The sequence below is a fragment of the Pseudopipra pipra genome, chromosome 3 (assembly GCF_036250125.1).
Source record: "Pseudopipra pipra isolate bDixPip1 chromosome 3, bDixPip1.hap1, whole genome shotgun sequence".
Classification (NCBI taxonomy): Eukaryota; Metazoa; Chordata; class Aves; order Passeriformes; family Pipridae; genus Pseudopipra; species Pseudopipra pipra.
Window position 1 is genome coordinate 54192028 of NC_087551.1, and position 22771 is coordinate 54214798.

The window sequence follows — 22771 nt, forward strand, 5'->3', positions numbered from 1 at the left end:
AGTACTTGAAACCTGTTCACAGTATGCCGTAACACTATTTGAGTCAAGTTTTCCCTGTTACCCTCCTCTCTACAATGTTTTATCCTTAGGTTTGCACTTCACATGAAGAATTATTAGTACCCGTGTAGAAAGAGACTGGGTCTTATTTTAGCAGTTTCGTGACAATAACAGTATTTCACTGCTCAGAAAGGGTCAAAACAATGTTCTCGCTGTACCGCTTAGCTAAAAAAAGTGAAAGAATGTCTGTTCACAAATCACTGGAGAGTATGTTTGCAAGAAGTTACGAAACAGCATTTCAACAGCAGATAGAAAAGTAGCTGTGGAAACATCTTAGGTAAAAGCTATAGGGAAACTAGACAGCCTTGCAGTTTGCTAGTAAAATGCTTGCAGTTCTCCTCTTTGAGGTAGAAAGAAAGAATGTAGATGAAGTAAATAATTTAGAACAAAAAATTAAACAGAATTTGGGAAACTTTCCTTTTTTTAATAATTGTCTCTAATTCCTGATAGTTGTCTTTGCATATACCAGCAAGCAATATTCAAAAGCCAAAATGAGCCTATATTTTTACATTTCTAAACATGATTAATACAGTCAGAATATATGTGGTAATCTCCAGACTGGAGATTACCACAGCCCTTTTACGTGAAGTGTTAACTTAAACCCCTCTGGAAAAGAGATTCATGAGGGAGTTCTGATGGAAAGAAAACTAACCAGGAGTGGACACAATTTTTAAATTCTTTGCAATAGAAATACAGTGTGCCAACCTAGATAACAGTGAGATATCAGCAGAGGATTTAGACATGCAGAATTCTGGTGAAGAAGCGTGATTGTTAACGTCACTTTTTTTGACCTCTCTAAAATGGCTTTAGAGGGGAAGGGCCATCTTTGGTTGCTTTGAAACTAAAACTAAGACTTCTTTTATAGCACTTTCACGCTTGAAATATGCTAACTGATAAAATGGATTTTGTTTAACAGTTCTGCATCCCAGTTTGAAACGAGACCATGGCATATATTTGACCATTTTATACATATTTTTTTAAAAATCTCTAAAAGAAAAATAACTTTTTTAATTGTGGAATTGAGAATTAAAATGTGCTAGGCTGCCATTCTTCACTTGAGAATGGTCACAAGCTGCCCCAACTCTGCAAACAGAGTATAAGGGCAAAATGCATACAAATCAAATGCTTAGTGGATGCTGACTTCCCAGTAGCATATTGACTGGATGTTTTGTTGAGATTTCACACACATACATAAAAATAACAGCATTTTTAGCTGATCCCAATAGATTTTTCTCTGCAGCTGCATCACTTGTAAAAGGCTTTTTGTTCCAATTCTTGAAGTCTGAAGTATTGCAAGTAATTTTTTTTTTAAATCTCAATTATGATATGTGTGTTGTGATGACTTTAAGGGCTTGATTGGGCTACAAATGTGCTTTGAAAAAACAAGAAAATGTGCCCATGAAAAACACCGGCAGTTCAAAGCTGAATATTGAGCATACAGTTGTAAACTCACATGGCACATGGCTGGGTAGGTTTTTTTGGCAGACCGAGAGTTTCAACCTGCAGTGATGCTAAAGATATTAGCAAATTAGCACTGCAAAGCTTGCCAGAGTATTCGCTAGAGTCCTGCTCATGCTCTCACTGCTGTAATTAAAACTAATTATTTTCTAAAACATAGTAATACATGAATATGTGGAATAATCATTTTGTAGTGGGCAATCTGTGAAGTATTTTTAAAGCTTCTTTTCCCCCTCCTATCTTTGGCTTGCTATGCAGTGTGCCTGCTGCCTAGTGCAAGCCAGCACTATCGTTTTGTGAGAGGCATGCTAGTCTGGTAATGACAATGATGATAATGTTTAGATTTGGGGTATGTATTTTTTCCTTTTTATTGTCTTGTAGCTTATTCTGTCCTGTGTTTTTATCATCCCATATCCTTCTTTGAAAGAAGGACATGAGGGAGATTAAAAAAGGAGAGAAAGGAAAGGTAATCCAGTCTTTCACAAATGCTGTGCACATGGTTTTCAGCAGGAAAAGAATCACCTGGTGTCTTGCTGCTGTTCTCTGGTTATTTGCATTGATTCAGTGTTATGGCACCTCCTAGCATCTCCTCTGCCCTGTATTTTCTGTCTATTTATCTGGATGTTTCTTCTTACATCTTTCTAGAAATCCAGGAACCCAGCAGCTCTGCAGCAATAATACTATACTTAGCACTTGCATCTTCAAATAAAAAACCCTTAAACTCCTCGCACTCCTGGGAAGCAACTGCATACCATTATCAGAGAAAGACATTTGTGCATTCATTATAGTCCCACCTCATTTTGGCAGGAGGGAGGAAGTTGAGTGCTAAGTTCTCCAACAGAGCACGGTTTACAGCTTGTAATTCTGTAGCTAAGGGTCACAGAGGCTGAACCATTCATATCGAAGTCAGTAGGGGCAGGAATTATCTGCTGGACACCAACCTTAATACAGACGTAATTGGAAAATTCAGCCTTTTTCTTGGATTCAACACGGCAAGCAAAATGTGTATTGTTTTCATTTGTATTTGTCTGTTGCTAAAGGGAGAGTGCAGTAATTAAAATACGTTGTTTTTCTGTTACAATGTTGTGGTCAAATGCAGAGACAGTTGAAGAGTACCAGCAGCACAAAGAATGAATTTTGCTCTGTAAAGTGGTGGTGGTTGTTGTTGCATGGTGTTTGTATTCTCTCCTGTTCGTTCTCTTTTATTTCCTCAATTCAACTGAAGAGGTTTCCAGGTTTCCAGAGGCTAGAATAACAGGACAGAGGTGGGAAAACCTCTCCTTCACATGGCACCACAGTCTTGCAGCAAGGAAGCGTGTTTTTTCCTGCAAAGCCAAACACAGTCATGCTTAACTGTTTCTCCTGTTTTCGATTAGCACCTATGGGTCTTGCAGATATGATGACACCTGGTGAGTCCAAACTACCCCTTCCTCTCAAAGCAGATGGCAAAGAAGAAGGACCACCCCAACCCGAGAGCAAGTCAAAGGTATTTACCACCTCCGCACGTGGTGTTGGTTCTGCCTGCAGAAGTCTGCTGTGTTGTCCTTCATCTTCTGGTTTTGGCCTACCCACTTCTGTTCTTTCCTGCATGCCTTTCCATTCACGTGCAATCTCTTTGTTTGTTTCTTTTATTTATTTTTTTTCTTTTTTCCTTCATTGTGTGGATCTGAAAGTTACTAGTTCTTACGGCATTTTAACTTGTGGGGGCAAAGCATCCCAAGCCAAAAGTTGCGTGGGGATTCAGCTGTGCCAGGTGGGTGGGAAAGAAGGGTCTTGCCTGGTTTTAATCCTTGCAGCCATTTTTCTCTGCCTTCAGTTATAGCTTCCTGTTTTGGCCGCCTCAGCAGCAGCAACATACTTTAATATTTTGCTTTCCTGCCTTATTTGATAAAATAAGGTGAACAGCTTGTTTTTTTCTTTCTTTCATAATGGGAAACCCATGCTTAGCATTTCATGTGAGCTTGAAGTAAGCATGGTGGCTTAGTGACTTTAGCCAAGCATCCAGCAAACTTTCCAAGTTATACTAATTAACAATGTTGTTTTAATACCTTTTATATATATATAAATATATTTATATATGTGTGTGTTTTCTGTATGTGTCTCTCTGTTTATATATATTTTATATATAAAAATTGGTCAGTCTGTTAAAATGGATGTATTTTTTTTGTTTTTAATAAAGTTTGCCCTGCCTTTGTCATATTATTTTTTTTTATTCCTCTACCACAGGATAGCTACAGCTCTCAGGGTATTTCTCAGCCCCCAACCCCAGGCAACCTGCCAGTCCCTTCCCCAATGTCCCCAAGCTCTGCTAGCATCTCCTCATTTCATGGAGATGAAAGTGATAGCATTAGCAGCCCAGGCTGGCCAAAGACTCCATCAAGCCCTGTAAGTGGCTCTGGTTTTTTTGGTTTTTGTTTATTTTTTTGTAATTAATTATATTTTAATGCTTGCTTGTTTGTTTTGTAAATTCCTTTTCTTCATTATTTATCCACTAAACAGTTTTCTTTCTCTGTAAGACTGGGTACAAATTCTGCTCTCGGACACATGACTGTAAGTTCCACTGCCTGGCTTCAGTGGGGCCTGAGCATGCTTATCCAAGGGCAAAATTTGTCCCAACAGTACTTTGAAATAAGAAAGAATAAAATTGCGTGCATCATGCAAGTGTGCTGTCTGGTAAAACAGCAGTTGTTGTGAAGAAAACGTCCTTCCTATAATGCATCAGCTTCCAAGCATGCCGACTGTGTTGTTAAGGACAATTCCATTTCTGTTCCTGGGCCCAAACTCCTTCACACAACTGACTTCACTCTGGTTGCTGCACTTGTCTTTATGATGATTATTTAGGGAAAGAAAACCAAACGAAACAAAACAAAATGAGAAGTCTTCTCCCCTATTGAAACTAAGTCAAATTATAGACTCAGCACCACGAAAAAGCTGCCATTTATGTTTTTGAAACATTTTTATTTTTGAATTGTGTATCTGGAAATACAGCCATTAGGCTATCAGGGCACAGTCTAAACCAAGAATGTTTCTAATTTGCTTCATTGGGTTATTTTGAAATAAGCCAGATTGTGAGTAGAAAAAAGCCCCTGATGCATGTACATTTTTAGAAAACTATTTTTTAGATGAATAATGTTTAATCATTCTCATACAGGTTGTAAAGAAAAACCTGAGAGAGACGTGTGGAGCTAAAACTGAATTTCATCATCTATCTATCTATAGATATACACATGGAAAATCTGTATACATATATAGAAAAGAGAATGAAGACATAAGCTGATACGGCCTATGGGGAGCAAATGTCCACTTGATCATTTTTGTTTTGTTTTGTTTTGTTTTTAATTAGAAATATATATGTTGTTCCTCTCTTATTTCTTTTTATCAAAAGTAGGAACGATCGTAGTAAAATACTGAAACGTATTCTTGTATAAAGGGTGTTTTCTCCAACGTTAGTGATAAACAACTAAATTTTTACAAAGTGTTATGTTGAAGTGTATGTCTCAGGGCAAACAGAGGAAGGCCAATCGGAGGGGAAAGATCTACCCATCCAAAAATCAGGCATCTAGTGAATCCCCTGAACAAAGGGGCAGCAAGGCATGAAATGCACCACTTCAATCTTTGGATATTTATTTGACAGCAACTTTGAGTCTCAGAAGGCAGCTGATGTTACTTATTCCCACCAAGTCTCATCTTTTTCTTCACAGCATTTCTGAAAGCATGATACCAAAAATTCTGTTAGCTTTCTTTGTAGCAAAGAATACTTTGGGTATTGCTTGTTTGGGCAGTTTTCTGGAGGAAAACGAGAGTTACTGCACAGGCTGTCTAACACATCGAGTGCTTCCTCTACAAGGGTACCAAACAACAATGCATTCCTGAGCTCATTGCATAAACTGTGTAGCAAATCCTACAGCCATCATGAACATATGTGAAGATTTTTCCATGTAAATATGCCAAAGTATAGCATTGGAAAAAATAAATGAGGAAAGTTTCTGCTTTCAATTTCTTCTGACTGTCCTTCTGTCCAAAAGCTTCAGTTAGCTTCTTAGTACACAGATGTGGATACATATGGTACTTTGGAAGGATAGAAAAATAAGTGGTGTAAATGAGCTGGTCCCTTTCTACCTGTGATGGCCAGTGGATTGGATAACTTCATCGACATCAACAGCAGCCTGACATAGAGTGGAATGATTGATTGCAGGCGTTTCGTTACACTTGAAAACAGCCTGAATTGGTTCATTAAATCCCAAAGCTGCTTCATGTGCTACAACTTCTCCATTCCAGCAAAGGATAAAAGCAAGGGTGAATAGTCTGATTCACTTCAGGATATCCCTGTGATCCTACTAAGTGGATCCTCTCTTTCAGCTGTTTTGTGTGGAAGAGAGGCATATGAAAATGGGAAGAAGGAGTTGTTAAACATTATGTTTTGAGGCCTCTTTGGGTACATCAGTAAAAGAACACTTCTGCCATGCAAATTTTGCATGTAATGTGCATCTCTGACAGCAGTAAGGTAGTTTTAAAATTTTTTAAAAGAGACATTCCATGCATGGGTGTGAACCGTGCAGGGTCACTGCAACATGAATAAAACAGTAGGTTATGAAAACCCCATAAAATGCTGTTCAGTGTCCATAGGTACTCATGAACATGACAGTGAGTACACCTGAATAGTACTACATCTCCATGGTGCTATCTGTGAGGGGTCTGCTGAGTCCTTCAGGAGAAAATCTTGATAGAAGATTGTGTCCTGCAAAAGCCTCTGCCAGAGACTGGACTTCGGCAGTTTTTGCTGCCTGTGTATGCACACTCTGTTCTGTAGTAAAAGAGTAGTAAATTGGCAAATTCTTCATTGAAGTGGGAGAAGTGAATGGTAGATAGTTCTATAAATATAGATGCTTAAAGATATGTACAGAAACAACTATCCACTGCCTTTCATGTGAGAAGAACTCCTACAGAAATTTGTGTTGCTCTGAAGGATTCTGCAGACTCACCATACAAGGGTCTGTATATAATACAGTTTTAATATAGGGTTCAGCAGACTTAGTATGGGAATTGGCTTTGGTATCCACATACTTTGGTGGAGTGTTTTTAATCACCCATTTAAACATAGCCAGACATACCGTGTGGAAGAGTGCTGAGGATTGAGGGCAGAGTAGGATACAACTAAATCAATACAGGTATGTGCCACAGGCTTGGAATAACATTCTTTTATCACCAAAATGATCAACAAACTTAACAGAAGAAAGGCTCATGATCTGTATTCTTCCAGCATTGCCTGACATGTGCTCGTTTTGGTTAACAATGGGATCATTCTCTTATAAACCCTTGTTTTCTGATGGTTAATATTTACCTATAGGCAAATTTGGGCTTCCAGATGAACCTGCCCGTGTGAAACTGAAGTTTGTTTGTGTGTAGACTAGCTTGCACACACCTGTCATTTTTATACATTTACATTTATAAAAATAGAGAAGAGAAAAGGATCTTTACTCTTGAGGAACAGCATTCTTCCTTCCAGAGCATTCTTCTACAGTTAACATTTCATTTTAGAAGAAAATTGCACCCATTTTACAAAGCATGACAACCTGAAAGCTCACACAGTAAGAAACACTTCTTACCTTCTGTAAGCTGTGAAAAGTTTTCAGATTATACTGTCATTTTAGAGCCTGCTGCCACACTGCTGAAAAGCAGCATCATTTGAGATGTATAGTAGAAAAACGCAGAATGAAAAATTCTTAACTCTTTCCCTTCTACTCCGAATTGGATTTGAAAAATGAATCAACATACAAAAATGAAATCCTAAAATTGGTAAATCTGAGGTTTCTTAATCATGAATTATGATAAAAGAGAAATAGAAACTATTCTGTTGCTTCATATGTTAAAATATAAGCACATAGAAAATTTTCTGGGTGAAAGTTGAAATTTCCCACCTTCATTTTTGTTACAGTTCTGGGAGATCTTAAGTGTCAGATTAAAATTAATGCCAATGAGTAGTAGTAGAGTAACTTCATACTTACTGCAGTGGGTAGTGGGGTAGCTCCAATTCATTCAGCTATTCAAGCCTGTGTGATCACATATCTGTTCTCACTGCAAAAACAAATTAGTAGCAACGTGACTTGCCTGCTTCCCTCTTTCCACCCACCCCCCAAAAAAACCAAACAACAACCCAATCTTTGACAAAGTATATTGTCAAAGTATGTTGCAAAGAGTTAAACTGATTTTCTTAAACACCCAGATACATAGCAAGTGATGCTCTTGAGTAAACTGGTTGCCATTACAGAATCAGTTTGTGCTTTCTTTGCATAATCTGCAGGATTCATGTCAAAGTACTTTCCTGCCAGCCACTTAGTATTAGTAAAACAAATTCAGCCTTGACTCTGACTTCAGTAGGAGTTGTAATGCAGCTGAGTCTGGCTCAAGTAAATTCAGGAGAGCACCTCATTTCTAAGTAAGAAAGGTAATCATATCTATCTGTAGGAAGGACTGCTGGGAAGAAGTTTCAGTGTCAGCAAGGCAGAAAACTTTACAGGAGGCTATTTATTTAATTAAAATGAATATCCATTCACTGGAAAGAACAGCAATGGCTCATGGAACTACTAGGTCACCCCCCTTGGCTTCATGTTTCTTTTCTCCTGACTCTCTTCCAACGTTGCCAAGTTTCAGCTGACGGCTGGAAGGAGATACAGAGACCGTTATATTTTCCAGGCTAACATACACGATGAATGGTGGGAATGCTTTTAAAATCCTGGCAGTGGGGTTCTACCCCACTGAATCCTTCCTTCTTGGCATTTAGTGCCAGGCCTCACCACTGCTGTGTGGGGGCATGGGCGAAGTGGGTGCTTCTGTAGCATCTGTGAGGTATGGCTAGGGTCTTCTTTAAAGATGTTCAACTAGGAATGAGTTTCTGTTTACTTGAGAATTGTGCTGTCTTCTGTTCAAAGTAAGGAAAAGGCAAAGGAGGGAAAGAGTGATTGACTAGATGAGTTTAAAGAAGTGTCTACTGCAATCAACAACAAAGTTTAGGATTTTACTATACAGACATAAAGGATATGTTTCCCTTCACATATTTGGATCATTTCCCAAGGCTGTATGTCAGTCTTTTTCCCTTGTGTTTGATTCTGAACCATTCCCATCTTCCACAGCCTAGCAAATCACTTCACCTTTTGCAAGTGGGAGGGTCTTCCTGCGGCAGCAGCCCCTCTCTGCTGTCAGATCAGAAGCAGCTTGAGTAGAGAGTGCAACAAAGGCCTGTCCACACATGGCATAGAGCCTAGCTCACAGGGTTATATTGCACAGAAAAAAAGGGTGAGAATTTATAGCTTCTGTAGCAGCCTCTGTGATTTCTCCTGTCTCCACAGTTAAAAAAAAAAAAAAAAGGTGGGGGGGGATCAAACATAATATGAGCTTTCATTAGCTGTTAAGCCCAAAGAGCAGCGGGAGAACAGGTTCACTGCTGCCTTTCTGCCATGGAGACAGAATTCTGCTCTTACCAGCTCTTTTACTTTTCCTGGTAGTGGTTCAGCTCTAGTTGCTGCCCATCCTTGGTTTTCTGCACACATTCTCTTTGCAAGGTAGGACAGGTGAGATGGGTATCTTCTGTCCTTTGTCAGGGGAGGAGAGTAGTAGCTACTCGTAAGCCTAATTGGATCAGGCAGGTAATTGAGAGTTCACAAAGAGTATGGCCACCAATCTCCTTGTAGGCTCCTGTAGGCACCCTTGCTCATCTTGCTTATTGGCCCGCAGCGATGTGAAGAAGTAATAAAGTAACCATTTGTAACCATTTGTGACTCTGAAGAGAGTACTAGTCCTCCCTGTGCTGCTTTGCCATGATTCACGCTTTAGACTATTTTTGTGTAATTCCTGCTCTGGAGAAATCACTTTCAAGTTTTCTAGCCCCCTTTGAGGGCAAAGAAGAGAGGATTGGTTTTATTCATTTTTAGGATTTTCTAAACTTGTATAGGACAAACTTGTTTTTAATTTTACCAAAATGGTTACTTGCAAAGCACTTTGAGATAAGTGCATGAGAAGCACTGTGTGAGAGCTACCTCTTCTTAAAATGACATGAGGCAACATCAGAAACTTGCCTTCTGGGATCCAAAGTTCAAATCACTGAAAGAAATATGAAAATGGGGAGTTTGGGCCCTTTATTTAGAAAGGTACTTTTCCGTATATGAACAGAATGTACTGTTTGTGCCTGAACTAGTAGCCTTCATTCCTGACTGTTGTGTGATAGCTTTAGTTTGTTTGACATCTTCTCTTTTTCAATGTTGTGAGTTTCTTACTTTCTCTTCCCTTCCCCTCCCACCCTTCCCCCAACTCTTTCTTTTCTTCTTGTGATTTAGAAATCAAGTTCCTCTACCACAACTGGTGAGAAGATCACTAAAGTCTATGAGCTAGGAAATGAGCCGGAGCGAAAGATGTGGGTGGATCGGTACCTGACATTCATGGAGGAGAGGGGCACGCCTGTGGCCAGTCTGCCAGCTGTGGGAAAGAAGCCCTTGGACTTGTTCAGGCTCTATGTCTGCGTCAAAGAGATTGGAGGTTTAGCACAGGTAAGAAGTAGTGCTTGAAAATGAACCTTTTGAAACGGCAATGCACTTTTTTTTCTAGAGTATTTCCTGCTGGTTACACCATTATGTTTTCAGCCTTGACAGTGTTGTTGAAGAAAATAGTTTCATGCTTTAATATCTGTCTGGAGTTCATTTTGGGCTGTATAATGGCCCTAAAATTTCAGAGTTTGAATCAAGATTGACCATTGCTATAGAGAGATTAAATTGTTGCCTGTTCGGGGGAATCTAGTAATGCTACTAAGAGAAGAAAAAAGAAAAGGCCACTGAATCAAAGTTATGAGTAAGAAGCAGATGATAGAGCTAAAAGGAAAGGAGATTTTTAAATCCATCTTTCTCAGATAGTGATACAGCCTCTAGGACAAATCAGTTCATCTCTCCAGAGAAGCTGCAGATATATTCCTAAACTACAGTCCTTCGTCCTAAACCTTTCATCTCTGAGTGTCTGTATGTAGTACATTTGTTTCTTAGACACAGACTGTGCTTTGCCTGTGTTGGGAAAATGCTTACAGGATATTTTGGGTGGCCTTGCAAACATAATGATTACAAGGAAAAGGTAAATTGCTTAAATGAGTAGAAGGAAAATGAAAGCAGGAAGAGCTGAGAATAAAAATTGTCACAGATGGGAGGGAGAAGCTTTGGTTTGTGTTCTCACCAGTTAACTAGAAGTTTTGCAAAGGGATGTTTGGAAATTACTCATGAGTTCAATAAAACTGACCACCACAGAGCAAATTTAAATGTTTAATTGTCCAGCACCATCAAAAGGGAAAGCAGGAGAAAACGGTCAGTATTTGAAGTCTTAGATTCAACATTCAAAGTCTCCTGTCCTTGCCTGATGCTTTTACAAAGTATCCCTTGCATCTGGGGGATCATTCTGGCTAGGTGCTAGAAACTACTGTGAAGTGCAGAGATCCATAATTTCTGTGGATTTAGGGACATTTGTGCATGTTTAATGCCTTGCAAAATGAGGTCTTACATATGGCTATGTAGATAAATATATCTGTGCAATATTTAATATAAAACATGTAATATTAAAACAGATACAATTTTACACTAATTACAAACTATTAACTCAAAAACATGGCAAGCAAATTAGATCCTCAGAAAGAACGCATTTTAATAATCTGTGTGGTTAGTTCAAGAAAGGAATGTCCAACATCAATTAGTACCATTTTCAAAGCTATTTTTAAAAGTACACCTCACAACATAGGATTTGACTACTGAATTAGATCCTTGGCCCTTCAAATCCAGGGATTTTAGCTATTCCTGTTATTAAAGAAAGGCAGAGAAACCTAATATGATTCACCTTGCCCGTTCTTAAATGCTGTATATGGGTAAGAGATACTATCATGACATCTTTAGTGATCTGGTCATGCCCCCCAGCATCATACAGATTTGATTAGTTTTTGTTCAGAAACTTTATTACAGGTGAATCGTGTCATGCAGCTGCTCTGCATCATACAGCATGATTATGCCCATAGTATGATTCTTAGCATCAAAAATTGAGCAAGATGAGGGGCAGATGAGATATTCTAGATAGTCATTCATGTTTTCTTATTATGGAAGTTTACTTTATTTTGGGACATTCAGTGTTGATTTTCAGCGACAGACATTATACTTTGCCAAAGAATAGATGCTGTTCACTTAGACTGATTTTTGAAAGAGCTTGAGTTACAAATGCATGTGCTTCAGTACTGCTAAAAATTTACAGTTAGAATAAAGGTTCCTGGTTTTGCTGGTGTGCCCACATGAATGTTCACTATGTTTATCTGTTTAGAGTTACTGAGAGGTGCAGAGCTTTGCTTGCCGAGTTTTATTTAAATACATCTGTGTGATGCCCTCCTAAAAAGCTGTTGCTCCAACTGCTGCACTCCACATCTCATGATTCTGCCTGGAGAGTGACAGTGTGTTAAGCTGTGCAGCAGTGGTGCATATTCTCTGTCTGAATGGTTGAAGTTGATGGGGTCCAAACGTGAACAGACCAGCTGTTGGCAGTCTTCTTTTAAATGCCAATATACTGGGCATTTAGACATGAACGTTTCTGTTTGCATTATGCAATGTGTTCATTACGCACCACTTAGCTGCAAGCCAGTAGGAACAAAGAGCTGTGTAACTGAATTTCAAGCCTCAACAGGGTCAGTTTATGAAAATCTGATCTTCTTTAACTCTTGGGTTCTTTCAGGGTGTACCAGAGAAATAAAAACACTTAGCCATCCCAACCTGTTTGCTATTAATGCCATCCTCGAAAAATCTTTGCTGACTGGCAGCAGTTACAGTGTTACAGAGAAACATAAAAAACGTTTCCTTTGCTGTCACATAGACTAAGGAACAGTATGGCTAATGATAACCTTTCTAGCTATACAAGTTAAATTAGAGTCATTAAAATCTCAGGCCTCAGGGCAAGTAGCAGACATCATGGAATCAGGATTGTTCCTCAACAAAATCTGGGATGTTTAAAGCCTATTTATTTTGGTGCTGACCCCTCTTCTTGGATCATACCTAGGAATTGCATAACTGGTTGAATGAACTTGGGGGCATCAGGTATTACAGAAAAAACACTGGCTGCTATGAGTGGTACAGCTGAGTGAGCCAGCGGCATCATCCAGGATGACAAATGAACTTTGCTGTTATTACAGATCAGCTGTGTTTGAGGAACTCATGAGCGGAGTCTTTCAATATTCTCAGCCTTACACTGCAAACAAGACTCACAGTGGAGTTGTGTAGGCAGCATTGTAATACAGAGTATTGCTGGACTAGCCATGTGTGTTTGAAGTCTGCCTTAATTAATTAGGGGCCTGGCTTCACTATGCTTCTCATCTAGCCAGAGGATCATCGATCTGTCCCTGCAAGACGGACTAAAGTGAAAGGGCTTGAACCAGGAATTACAAGCTGAACTGTTTGACAGTTGGTGGCTATTTGGGAGAAAAATTTATTTTTCATATTAATGCTCAAACACTTAAATTGCAGAGTAACGCTGTTACTGCTTTCTAAATTAGTTTTTAGAAGCTGCTTTTTAATTAGAATGGGGTGGGTGTGGGTGGGTGTCAGAGAGGGAGAGAATGAGCAGGAACTTGCTTGGAAATGGATTGCTAAACTGAAGAGCATAGACCCTGGAAGAGTGTTAGACATTTAAAGGATGCACCATGCAGAAGACTCCACAAGCAAAGCTTTTTATGTAGCTATCAGCAGGTTCCTTAATGGTTTTATAACTGTAAATGCTGTCTGTGCATTACTGCGTGTGGGAGTAATGAGCATTAGTTAAAAGAGGAAAATAAAAAAAAGTAAACCAGGACATTAAGTGCTTTTTTTTTTTCCTTTTTAGTTTCCCGACTTAAGCAAAACACTTTGCTGTAAACCAATGATTCTGCTGTTTACTTTGCTAGGTTAATAAAAACAAGAAGTGGCGTGAGCTGGCAACCACCTTGAACGTTGGCACTTCGAGCAGCGCAGCCAGCTCCCTGAAAAAACAATACATTCAGTACCTGTTTGCCTTCGAGTGCAAGATTGAGCGAGGGGAGGAGCCCCCTCCAGAAGTCTTCAGCACTGGAGATACCAAGAAACAACCTAAGATTCAGCCGCCATCTCCTGGTAAGTCAAATGAACTGCAGCCTCTTACACAACCATTTTTTGAATGCAAAAGATACTAGGTTACACTTTATATATTTAGAAACATGTCTTGCTAATGCTGGACAAACGACGACGATAAATCTGTTGCTAGCATCTTGTTCTCAAACTTGGAGCTGAGTCAAGTCAGATTTAACTCTGAAGGGCCATCTGCAGTCATGTGTCTGGTTTGTCCTTGCTCACTCCAGCATACAAAGACATTGTACCCATAATGTTCAGAGTTATGTTGGCATAATAAAAAGAACACTGTTCTGCATGGATGTGCTTGCACCGTAGAACAGGAAGCAGCCTTAAAGGAGCATCCATTTGTCTAAAGATAAGACTCTGGTACTTACACTTTCCTTACTGTGAATCTGAAGCTGCATTTTCAACACAACTGTTGGTCAGTAAGGCTTCAGTTGGAGTCAGGGTGGCAGATGCTGGACTGAACAGTGGGTCTCAGATGGTTGCTCTGATACAGCTCGTGTCGAATGTGTGGCAGATGGAGAGCTGAGAGTATGGTGCATCCCCACTGCCAGACATCATAGTTTGGAGGCACGCTCTCTGTTCTTTTGTTGCTAATCCTGTGTGTCAGATAAGTCGTTAGCATCACTGTCTTTATCTTCTCATCTGAAAAATTGGAACCGGAATTACTTTACTTTAGCTGTTCTTTTTTCATGTATGGTGTGATGTTTGGAACCACTGTTTTCTTTCTAAATTCATTTAACTTAAGATTCTCAGGATTATATAATCATGGTTGATATTCAAGGCAGGACAGTTCTTGAGCAGAAACATAGTATTAGTCTGTGATGTTGACTTCTGGACTACCCATGGAAGAGGAAAAGTTTTGTTTGATTATTTTGGGTTGTTCCTTTGCTTATTAGCTTTTCTGACCAACAAAATAATTTGACAAAATCTGTGAACTACTGTCACAATTACTACTAGGCAGACCAGCCAAGAGAATATTAATTCCTGGAGTGTTTACAGCAGTTTCCTGTATTAGAAGGCAGTTTTAGAAAAGTATTCACTCAATTTCTGTTAGTACAGTTCACTGGCTGAAAATGGGAAGTGGAGAGTCAGGGACCCAGCAACCTCTGCAGACAGTTTGCAACTGCATGACTCCAGTACCCTATTGTGGATACTAGAAAATTGCAAAGACCTTTATAATCATATAATAAAGTTCTGGCCTTTCCAAGAGCATTTCTTACAATAGAGTTTTGTCAGTACAGAAAAGCTAACAGTGATAAGGCTTAAATCTTTCTCAGACTGATTTATTCAGTGTAAGGATTTGGGGGAGTATTTAGTTAAAATCTTCCTAAGTACATCTCTGTGTAATGACTTAAACATTTCCTTCACCTTATTAAAATCTAGGGTTATTAGGTACACCAGGGGTGATTGTTTAATAGAGAGGATGACTAGGTTACTTTGCAGTGCCAGCTTAGAAGATGGAGAAAAACATTTGGTACTGCAAGTGAAGCCCATAGTCCAAATGTTTATCTGTCTGAAATGAGCAGAATGTCCTGAATGTGCACGGCTGAAAAAATAAAATATGTTGGAGGTACCCATCACCTTCTGAGAAGACTGGTAAGGGAAGCTGAAACTGTTAGACTTGTTAAGGACACTGAGGTGAAAATTAATCTGTTTCTAAAAATGAAAAAGTATTTTGCTTTGCTTTCTCCTCCCTTACACTCCTCCTCTAACACTGGTCTCAGTAGTTGATTTGGGGATGATCACTGTAAATTGGCTGAATTTTGAGATGAAGAATCATTATTTAAATATGTAAACATGAAACAAAGGAATAGAAATGTCAGATGTACCACTTTTACAGGGTCCTTTTGCATTTTGATGCTACAGATGAAAATGGCAAAGTCCAAATTAAAATTTATCATAACTTCCAAGCAAGCTGTCTATGAGGAGAACTGAAACTATTTTTCTAAAATAAAAACACAGCAGGACATAGAGACTAGAAGAGGGGGAAGCGAGCAAGGATCTCAAGGTTTGTTTTGTTGTAGAGAAAAGAGCTTGTGTCACTGAATGGGACTGCACTTCTATACAGAGAAAGGCTTTCCCAGTGTGTATCAGCTTTAGTACATGAAATCCTGCTGAGGTATAGATGCCTCAGAGAGTACAAGCCTGTTCTTTTTAATAGTCAGCTTTTTTTCTTGTTCCTTTTCCTGTAGCATATACCAACATTAACATTTTAACTTCACAAAAGAAGCAGAGTAATAGACGTACTTTAGATAATCTGTTACTCTTTGGCATTCAGACGGAACGGGAGCCCAATACAACAAGAAGCAGTAGCTTCCAAAAGTCCTTACTTTAACCATTAGCCTCTCTTGTGCAGTTAGCTCAATGTAGGCAAAGCCACTTTGAAGACAAATCCATTCATAGAGAACTAGTTACAGTATTACGGCTGAAGTTAATTCTGATAGAAAAGCAGACAGACTCGTCTCAGAGTGGAGGGTGTTGTATTTTGTCCAATACCAACCAGCTGATGCTATGCAACAAGTCTTGCAAACTTGAAAATCAACTAATCTTCATAAAACTTTCAAAATTAAGTATTTCAGTTGCTCATAAGAATACATCAGGACTGGCAGCCTTTCTGGTACAGAGAAAAATTTAGTTCCAATGTCGTTGTAGTTCCCAGGTAGATGTTACTTGAGATGGGAGCAGGCTGAAGTGCAGCTTAAAACAAATCTGTTCTTGCAGATGTCTCACATCCAAGGAGTGGTTATGTGGCTGCCTCATGGATTATCTTTATAATGCAGTCATAGAGGGAATGCTAGGAAACACTGCAACAAACCATGGTGAGGAGATTGATAGAGAAGAACACAATCAAGGAAAGGATGCAATGTGTACATCAAATTTATGGGTCTGCGAGACAGTGGTCTAAGTCCACGTGTTAGTCCATTTGCTTGTAGCACATTTGGAATTGTCCCATCACTTCTGCTTTTTACAACTTAATTAATAAGGTAAAAAGTACGTAAAGGAGTGCATAATTTAGTGCTAGCGCAATTCATGATAGTGTCAGAACTTACAAGAAGTTGAAAAAAGGAGTGAGAGTAGAACAGCAAAGTGACAGGCTGGTTGGCCTTAATCAGCAGAGATTTGCACAGTAACCAGGGTGTTGGGGTTAGGACTAGGTGTCCATTTTAATAAATGTTCAGCTTCATATCACTGTCAGAGCCTCTTCTGTTCTTTAATAAAGCTCCTGGGGAGAACTGGGGGCCTGAATGTGTTTTGGTGTGCCTTGCATTGCTCTGAGGTTGTGCAAGTTGGCAACATGCTTGTGGTAGGCTGAGGCCTTAGTGCCTGTCTGGGTCAGGTAATGCCATCAGCAGTGAAGACCAGCAGCAGATGCCTAATGACAGGCTAACTATTAGAGGACCCCTGTTGGCCTTAAGTCCTGGTCGTTGGGTCTGTGCCAAAGTCCATGTCAGCTGTTGGTGACTTTTCTGCTGTGTAGAAAATCCTTTATAGAGAGAGAGGCATTATAGGTCTTCATAAGCATCCTTCTATTGCTCCAGTGCTTTTCAGAAGTGGGTGCAAAGATAGAATGCTCTTTCTGTCATATGTGTTTGATAGTTTTGACCAAACTATGCACAAATTATGTGGCAAGTTCTAAACTGAGAAGAACTCTGGGGCCATTACACTAAGCACTAAAGGAAACTGGAGAACAAGTTCCAGAAGAGCATCAGCATGAAGGAGTTCTTTTCCATTGCTGTACTCTGACACTCTCAATTCTTAGCTGCAGTGTGAGATTGTATATGCAAGACTCTCAAAATTACCATCTGAGAGTTTATCCTATACTGAATGAACAGGATAGCCAGAGTGGTACAGCTGAGGATGCTTGTAAGTAACACTCAGCAGCTGGCCCTGATGTCAATAGAGATTTCATTACAGCAAACCTGGAAAAATCGTGTGCTTGTGCTGGAAAAGGGAGCGACAATGCGCTAAGAGTGTGTTCCTTGCGTTTCCTTGGCAGCAGAGAAACAAGACTTGGGGAGGGGGATGGTGGGGTGGACACGACACAGCACCACACAGCCATTCAGTGAGTGCATCTGTAACCAAACCCATCCATCTCTGCTGGCGGGTGGCTGACTGAAGTGCTATTATTAGCAGGCAGGTGATGTCATGGAGTGTGTCATGAGGCCAGCCAGGGAATCCCCACTGATGATGGGGGAGGGCTTGGGAGGGGTGGATGAGGACACAGGCAGAGGTGCCCCTGTGCCTGCATCCATGCCTGCCTGGGGAGCCCTGCAGTAGCCACCGGCCACCAGCCCAGCCTAACTGGGGCACTGGGTTCATGCTGTGTAAATTATCTACCCAGCATGGTGTCTGGCTGTTCACTCTGAAGTATGTGAATGTACTTAACCTTCGGTAACCTTTCTATTGTTTACTTTAGAGTATACATTTGTAGCTTCTGGCAAAAGGTAGGGATATCCTAGAGAGCATGTCAGGCTTCATATTAATGGAGCTTCAAGAGGCTGCATTCTTCTTTTCTTTTTTTTTTTTTTCCTGAATGGAAAAAAGTTGCTGGCAAGAGAAAGATTTATATCTTTTTTCAGCTGCATATTTCTTTTCTGGTAAATCAGGATCTTTCCTGTAAGCAGTATTAGCTGCCATGCAGGCTTTGCAAGGAAAAAGCCATGCCACTACTATAATTCCATGCTGCACAGAATAATACATGCTGTTGAGTGAACTGTGGAAGAGTTTGTAGGACCTCACCTTCTCGCTGACCGAGATGTCAATTGTATTTAATTTTTTATGCATTTTCTATTGTTAAAAATATAGTCTCAGGAATCTGTTATGATACTTGAAAGACAAGTGTTGTTTAGATGTGAATGTGAGATGAGGAATTCAATAGCTGTGTACATACAGAGATTTTCCTGGACCAACCCCAAGACAGCTACAGAATCATGTAAGCAGAGATTACCTTTCCTAAAAGAACATTGTTGTTTGTCTTCCTTCTTAGTTCTTTGTTTAATACTGAAGCTTATGAAGCACTTTAAAAAGTACATTTTCTATTTCAGGATGTCCACAATCAAAATTAAACCTCTAACATGACAAAAACTGTGTGAATATAGATGTAAAAATTTCAGAGTGCAGCTTAGCAAATGTAAAATTTATGGTGAAATATGAAATACAGGCTCTTCTTGGAAGATGGTGTCCTAAGCCAGAGATTGAAACACTTGCAGTCCCAATTCTGTAGAAGTGTACCTGACCCAATGGAGGTCAAGGGCAAAATGTATTAACAAAGCAGTACCAGAGACTTTGCACTTCTTGTGATAGCATTTGCCTTCCATTTTTTCAGTGCTTTATAACCAGTCATTTAGAAAGAGTCTGAGGAAAAATAACCAACCCTGTAATCACCACCCAGAAGATAGAAATTTGACATGTAGCTTTTCGGTTGGTTATATTCTTTTTGCTTTTAAACCCTTCTTTATATAAGATTATATAAAACACATTGTTATTCATAATAAAGATTCTGCATTCCAGCAGCCCATGAATACCAAAAAGATCTTTTACTTGTTTTCTTTAGGTTTACTTGGGATATGAATTAAGCTCTTGCTCAGGTAGGGTAGGGAAGAACTTAATTGCTGCTTAATAACCCACCATAAGAGAAATGTGCAGGGTTAGGCACTATCAGAATTTACAGCAAGTCTATGGGTACACTGAGATGTTTACTTACATGTTTCTAATATAGCAAGATGGTATGTGACAATGTGTGGGTTAACTCAGAAATGCTTTCAAGTTTTCTAGAAGAATCTAGAATTGTGTTTGAAGCTCAGGGGTGGGAGAATGATCCTGGCTCACTCAGGGGTCATATATACAAAGGGCTGAATTTTTGTGACTATGATGAGGGTTTTTTATTATCACAGGGATTTTATTTTATTATAGCACTAAAGCCTTCAGTTAAATGTAGCATTAATTGTTGCAAATGTTACTGTATTAATGCAATCAGAGAGCTTTTCTTAAACTTTTTTTAGAATCTCATTATTATGTGAGCATAATCCAAACATGCCTCAGAAAGCTGAGGACAAGAACAATGTGGTCTACACAATGTGGATTTTACATATGTACTTGCTACTGAGACTGATTTCCGGATAGGGGAACATGTGTTATGGATATAAATGAAACACATATAAAAAAGGTGTTCTTCAGTTAAAAACAAGCTCTGCCTGTCAAGATGATGAGTGTTCTAGGATTCTGAGTCAATTATAAACTACTCTCTTTCACATACAGAAGAAAAGCCCATACTGCTTGTTGCAATTTTCCCTCTAACAGTAATTATAAAGTTTTGTTAATTGGCTGTTGAATGTATATAGTCAGCCACTATAAAATGTTTACATGACAGTTCATAAAAAAGAAGGACCTCTCAAGCCAAATCCACATCTTTCTGGGTCTGTTAGATTTGTGAATTTTTTCTGTTGTTAATTTTTTTCCCAATTGAAGACTTGAATCCTACAAGTTCTCCTTGTGTAGAATTTCTGCTGCAAGGCCAGTGAGATCCAAAGCTTAGATGGCATTACTAATCCCCACTTACTACATTCTAAATCATAAAACTACTACATCAGATCTTTGAAGTTGAGGGCTGTTTCTCCTCAATAATCATATGAAAATAGTAACTTCAGTATCTACTGTAAAAGACTGGTCTGGATGTATTTTATCAGTAGCTTATATGGTGTATACATTTTATTGCTTATTGCTGCTCAGTCTCATCAGAATACAAAAGTAAATGCTTTTCTACACTTGTCATATTGAGAATATCAGGCTATTTACAGCGGTTAAAGGGGGCACTAGTGCAGATACTCCACTGCTGTCCGAGATCTCAACGTATATGTTTTTGCAGATTAAGTAGAATGCTTTGCAGAATTGACTTGATCTTGTTCCATATGCTTTACAATGACTGACCCTAACTGCATTTCGTTAAAGTGTCCATTGCTATTTTTGTAATTCTCTTGGGAGTGTTAGCTATAGCCTCCTGTTCAAATTGTACTTTCAGTGAGCATTTTCTTGTGATCTCAGATTGCCTTTCACATTTCTGAAATACAAGCTGAAATACATTTCTGAAATACAACTTCTTGTGCTATCTTGAAGTTGACATAGGGATCGGTGTGCCACTAATCATTGGCCGTCTTTCAGCATGGAAATGTCTGCTTTTTAGTGCTAAATGAAATGATGAATTTATATTAATATAGTAGCTTAAATTTGTGATTAAAAGCTTCTGGTTGAAATTTGCCTTATAAACGTGTGTTGTGATAGTGATTATATGAAGAAGCTATGCAAAAGTACAACCTTCATTTACTCTGTTGTAAACTATAGACAATTAACTTTGTGTCTCTGACCTCTGATTTAAATGATCCTTCATCTAGATGATTTCTACTCACGTTGCTTCAGGCAGCAGATTAAATTCATAGTTCTAGGAAAGATGATGGCTATTACTGCACAGCATACCCTGATCTCAGAGGATTTTGGGGAATTTATAAAGTACTGAGATGGAATAAGGTATACATAGGCTTCTGGAGGAAAGAAACAGTTTCCTTCTTTGATGATTATTATTTCCCTAGGAATTTGGCTGCTACCTTTTAATATTTCCTTTTTCTTTAATTTCCCAGCTAATTCTGGTTCCTTGCAAGGCCCACAGACTCCACAGTCCACTGGTAGTAATTCCATGACAGAAGTGCCAGGCGATTTGAAGCCCCCAACACCAGCATCCACACCTCATGGACAGATGACACCTATGCAGGGTGGCAGGTATGAAAAGCACTTTGCTTCATTTTTTATTGGGTTCTAGTTCTACAGCAGTTTAGTCTAGTCTTTCCCAGCTGCTTAGGCACTCAACTGATTCTTTGGTGAACCAGTCAGAGACTGAAAAGTGGAAGAAAATTAGTTATTTTTGGAGAGGAGAGGGGGAAAGAGGAGGTGCATTAGCTTTCTAAACACCAGGGAAGCATCAGACACGCACCAGTGCAAAGGACTGTATATGAATGTCAGTCGTGGAGAGGAAGGTGAAACCCAACAGCACCAACACAGAACCGCAACATTGCTTATCCTGTACTCCTGTGGTATACAGGTCCAGACATGCTCAGGAAGGAGAAATGTGTTGGTTTAAGGTGTTACTGAAATTCAAATTATGGAAAGCATATGCAGTATGAGATAGAGGATTCAACTGGATGGACCAAGAGATCCCTTTTAGTTCTGTGTCCTTTAAGTCACACAGACCGACTTAATCTAAAGTGAAGCCTTCTTACCATTCTTTAACAACCCTTAGTCCACTGAAGTCCAGCAAAAAAGTTCTTTATGACTTCTCAGCATAAAGGAATACAGCTGAGCTCTGGGCTGTGTACGGGGCCACTCCAAACTTAGTGTACTTAGGTTCTTTTTTTCTCCATCTCTAATACTAAGGATAGTAAGAACCTTTTTTTAATCATCTTCTATTCAGGTTGAGTTTTCTTTCACTATGTAAAAGCCAGCAAAACAGCTTAGTGAAATTTCAGGAAGGTTTAGACTTTTAAATAATACAAGTGCACAAACAGTGGATTTGATGAAAAGCCCTGATCTCTAAGGTAAGTAGACAAAGAAGCCAGGGGAAGAAGTGGATAGACTCTTTTTTATGATTGTCTGCTGTGAAAGTCTTTTGATCTTCCTTGGATATATCCTACACTGATCACTGCCACAGCATCGTGGGCTAGTTGTATTGTAGTCCAGTCTGTTTTCACAATTCCTATGAATACATGATGATGTTAATGCCTCCTTTTTCTCATCTGGTAGAAACAGCGCAGTTAGTGTGCATGATCCCTTTTCTGATGTAAGTGATTCAGCGTTCCCAAAGCGAAACTCCATGACGCCAAATGCACCATACCAGCAGGGAATAAACATGCCAGATATGATGGGAAGGATGCCATATGAGCCGAATAAAGATCCTTTCGGTGGAATGAGAAAAGGTATTTTCTTTGTTGGGAGCTTAAGTGTTCTTCCCTGCGTCTGTGTAATCACGATGTTCTAGTCAGAATGGGCTTTCTCACTTTGCTGATTTTGTTGCTGGTATCCTAGTAGCAAAAAGAGAGGTGCAGTGCAATTGTGTTTCATTCTAG

General features: G+C 39.3%; 1 protein-coding gene across 9 annotated transcripts in view; it reads left to right on the forward strand.

Annotated features, from left to right (window-relative positions):
* ARID1B (AT-rich interaction domain 1B) overlaps positions 1–22771 on the forward strand; it is a 324325-nt gene that overhangs the window by 287170 nt on the left and 14384 nt on the right. For 7 of the 9 annotated variants that reach the window (XM_064649203.1, XM_064649206.1, XM_064649204.1 and 4 more), the window contains 6 exons: positions 2892–3001; positions 3742–3900; positions 9846–10055; positions 13454–13658; positions 21293–21431; positions 22449–22621. In XM_064649203.1, coding sequence (XP_064505273.1) covers positions 2892–3001; positions 3742–3900; positions 9846–10055; positions 13454–13658; positions 21293–21431; positions 22449–22621 — 996 coding nt within the window. The remainder of the gene's footprint in view (positions 1–2891; positions 3002–3741; positions 3901–9845; positions 10056–13453; positions 13659–21292; positions 21432–22448; positions 22622–22771) is intronic. The other 2 variants (XM_064649209.1, XM_064649212.1) reach the window with 1 other exon arrangement.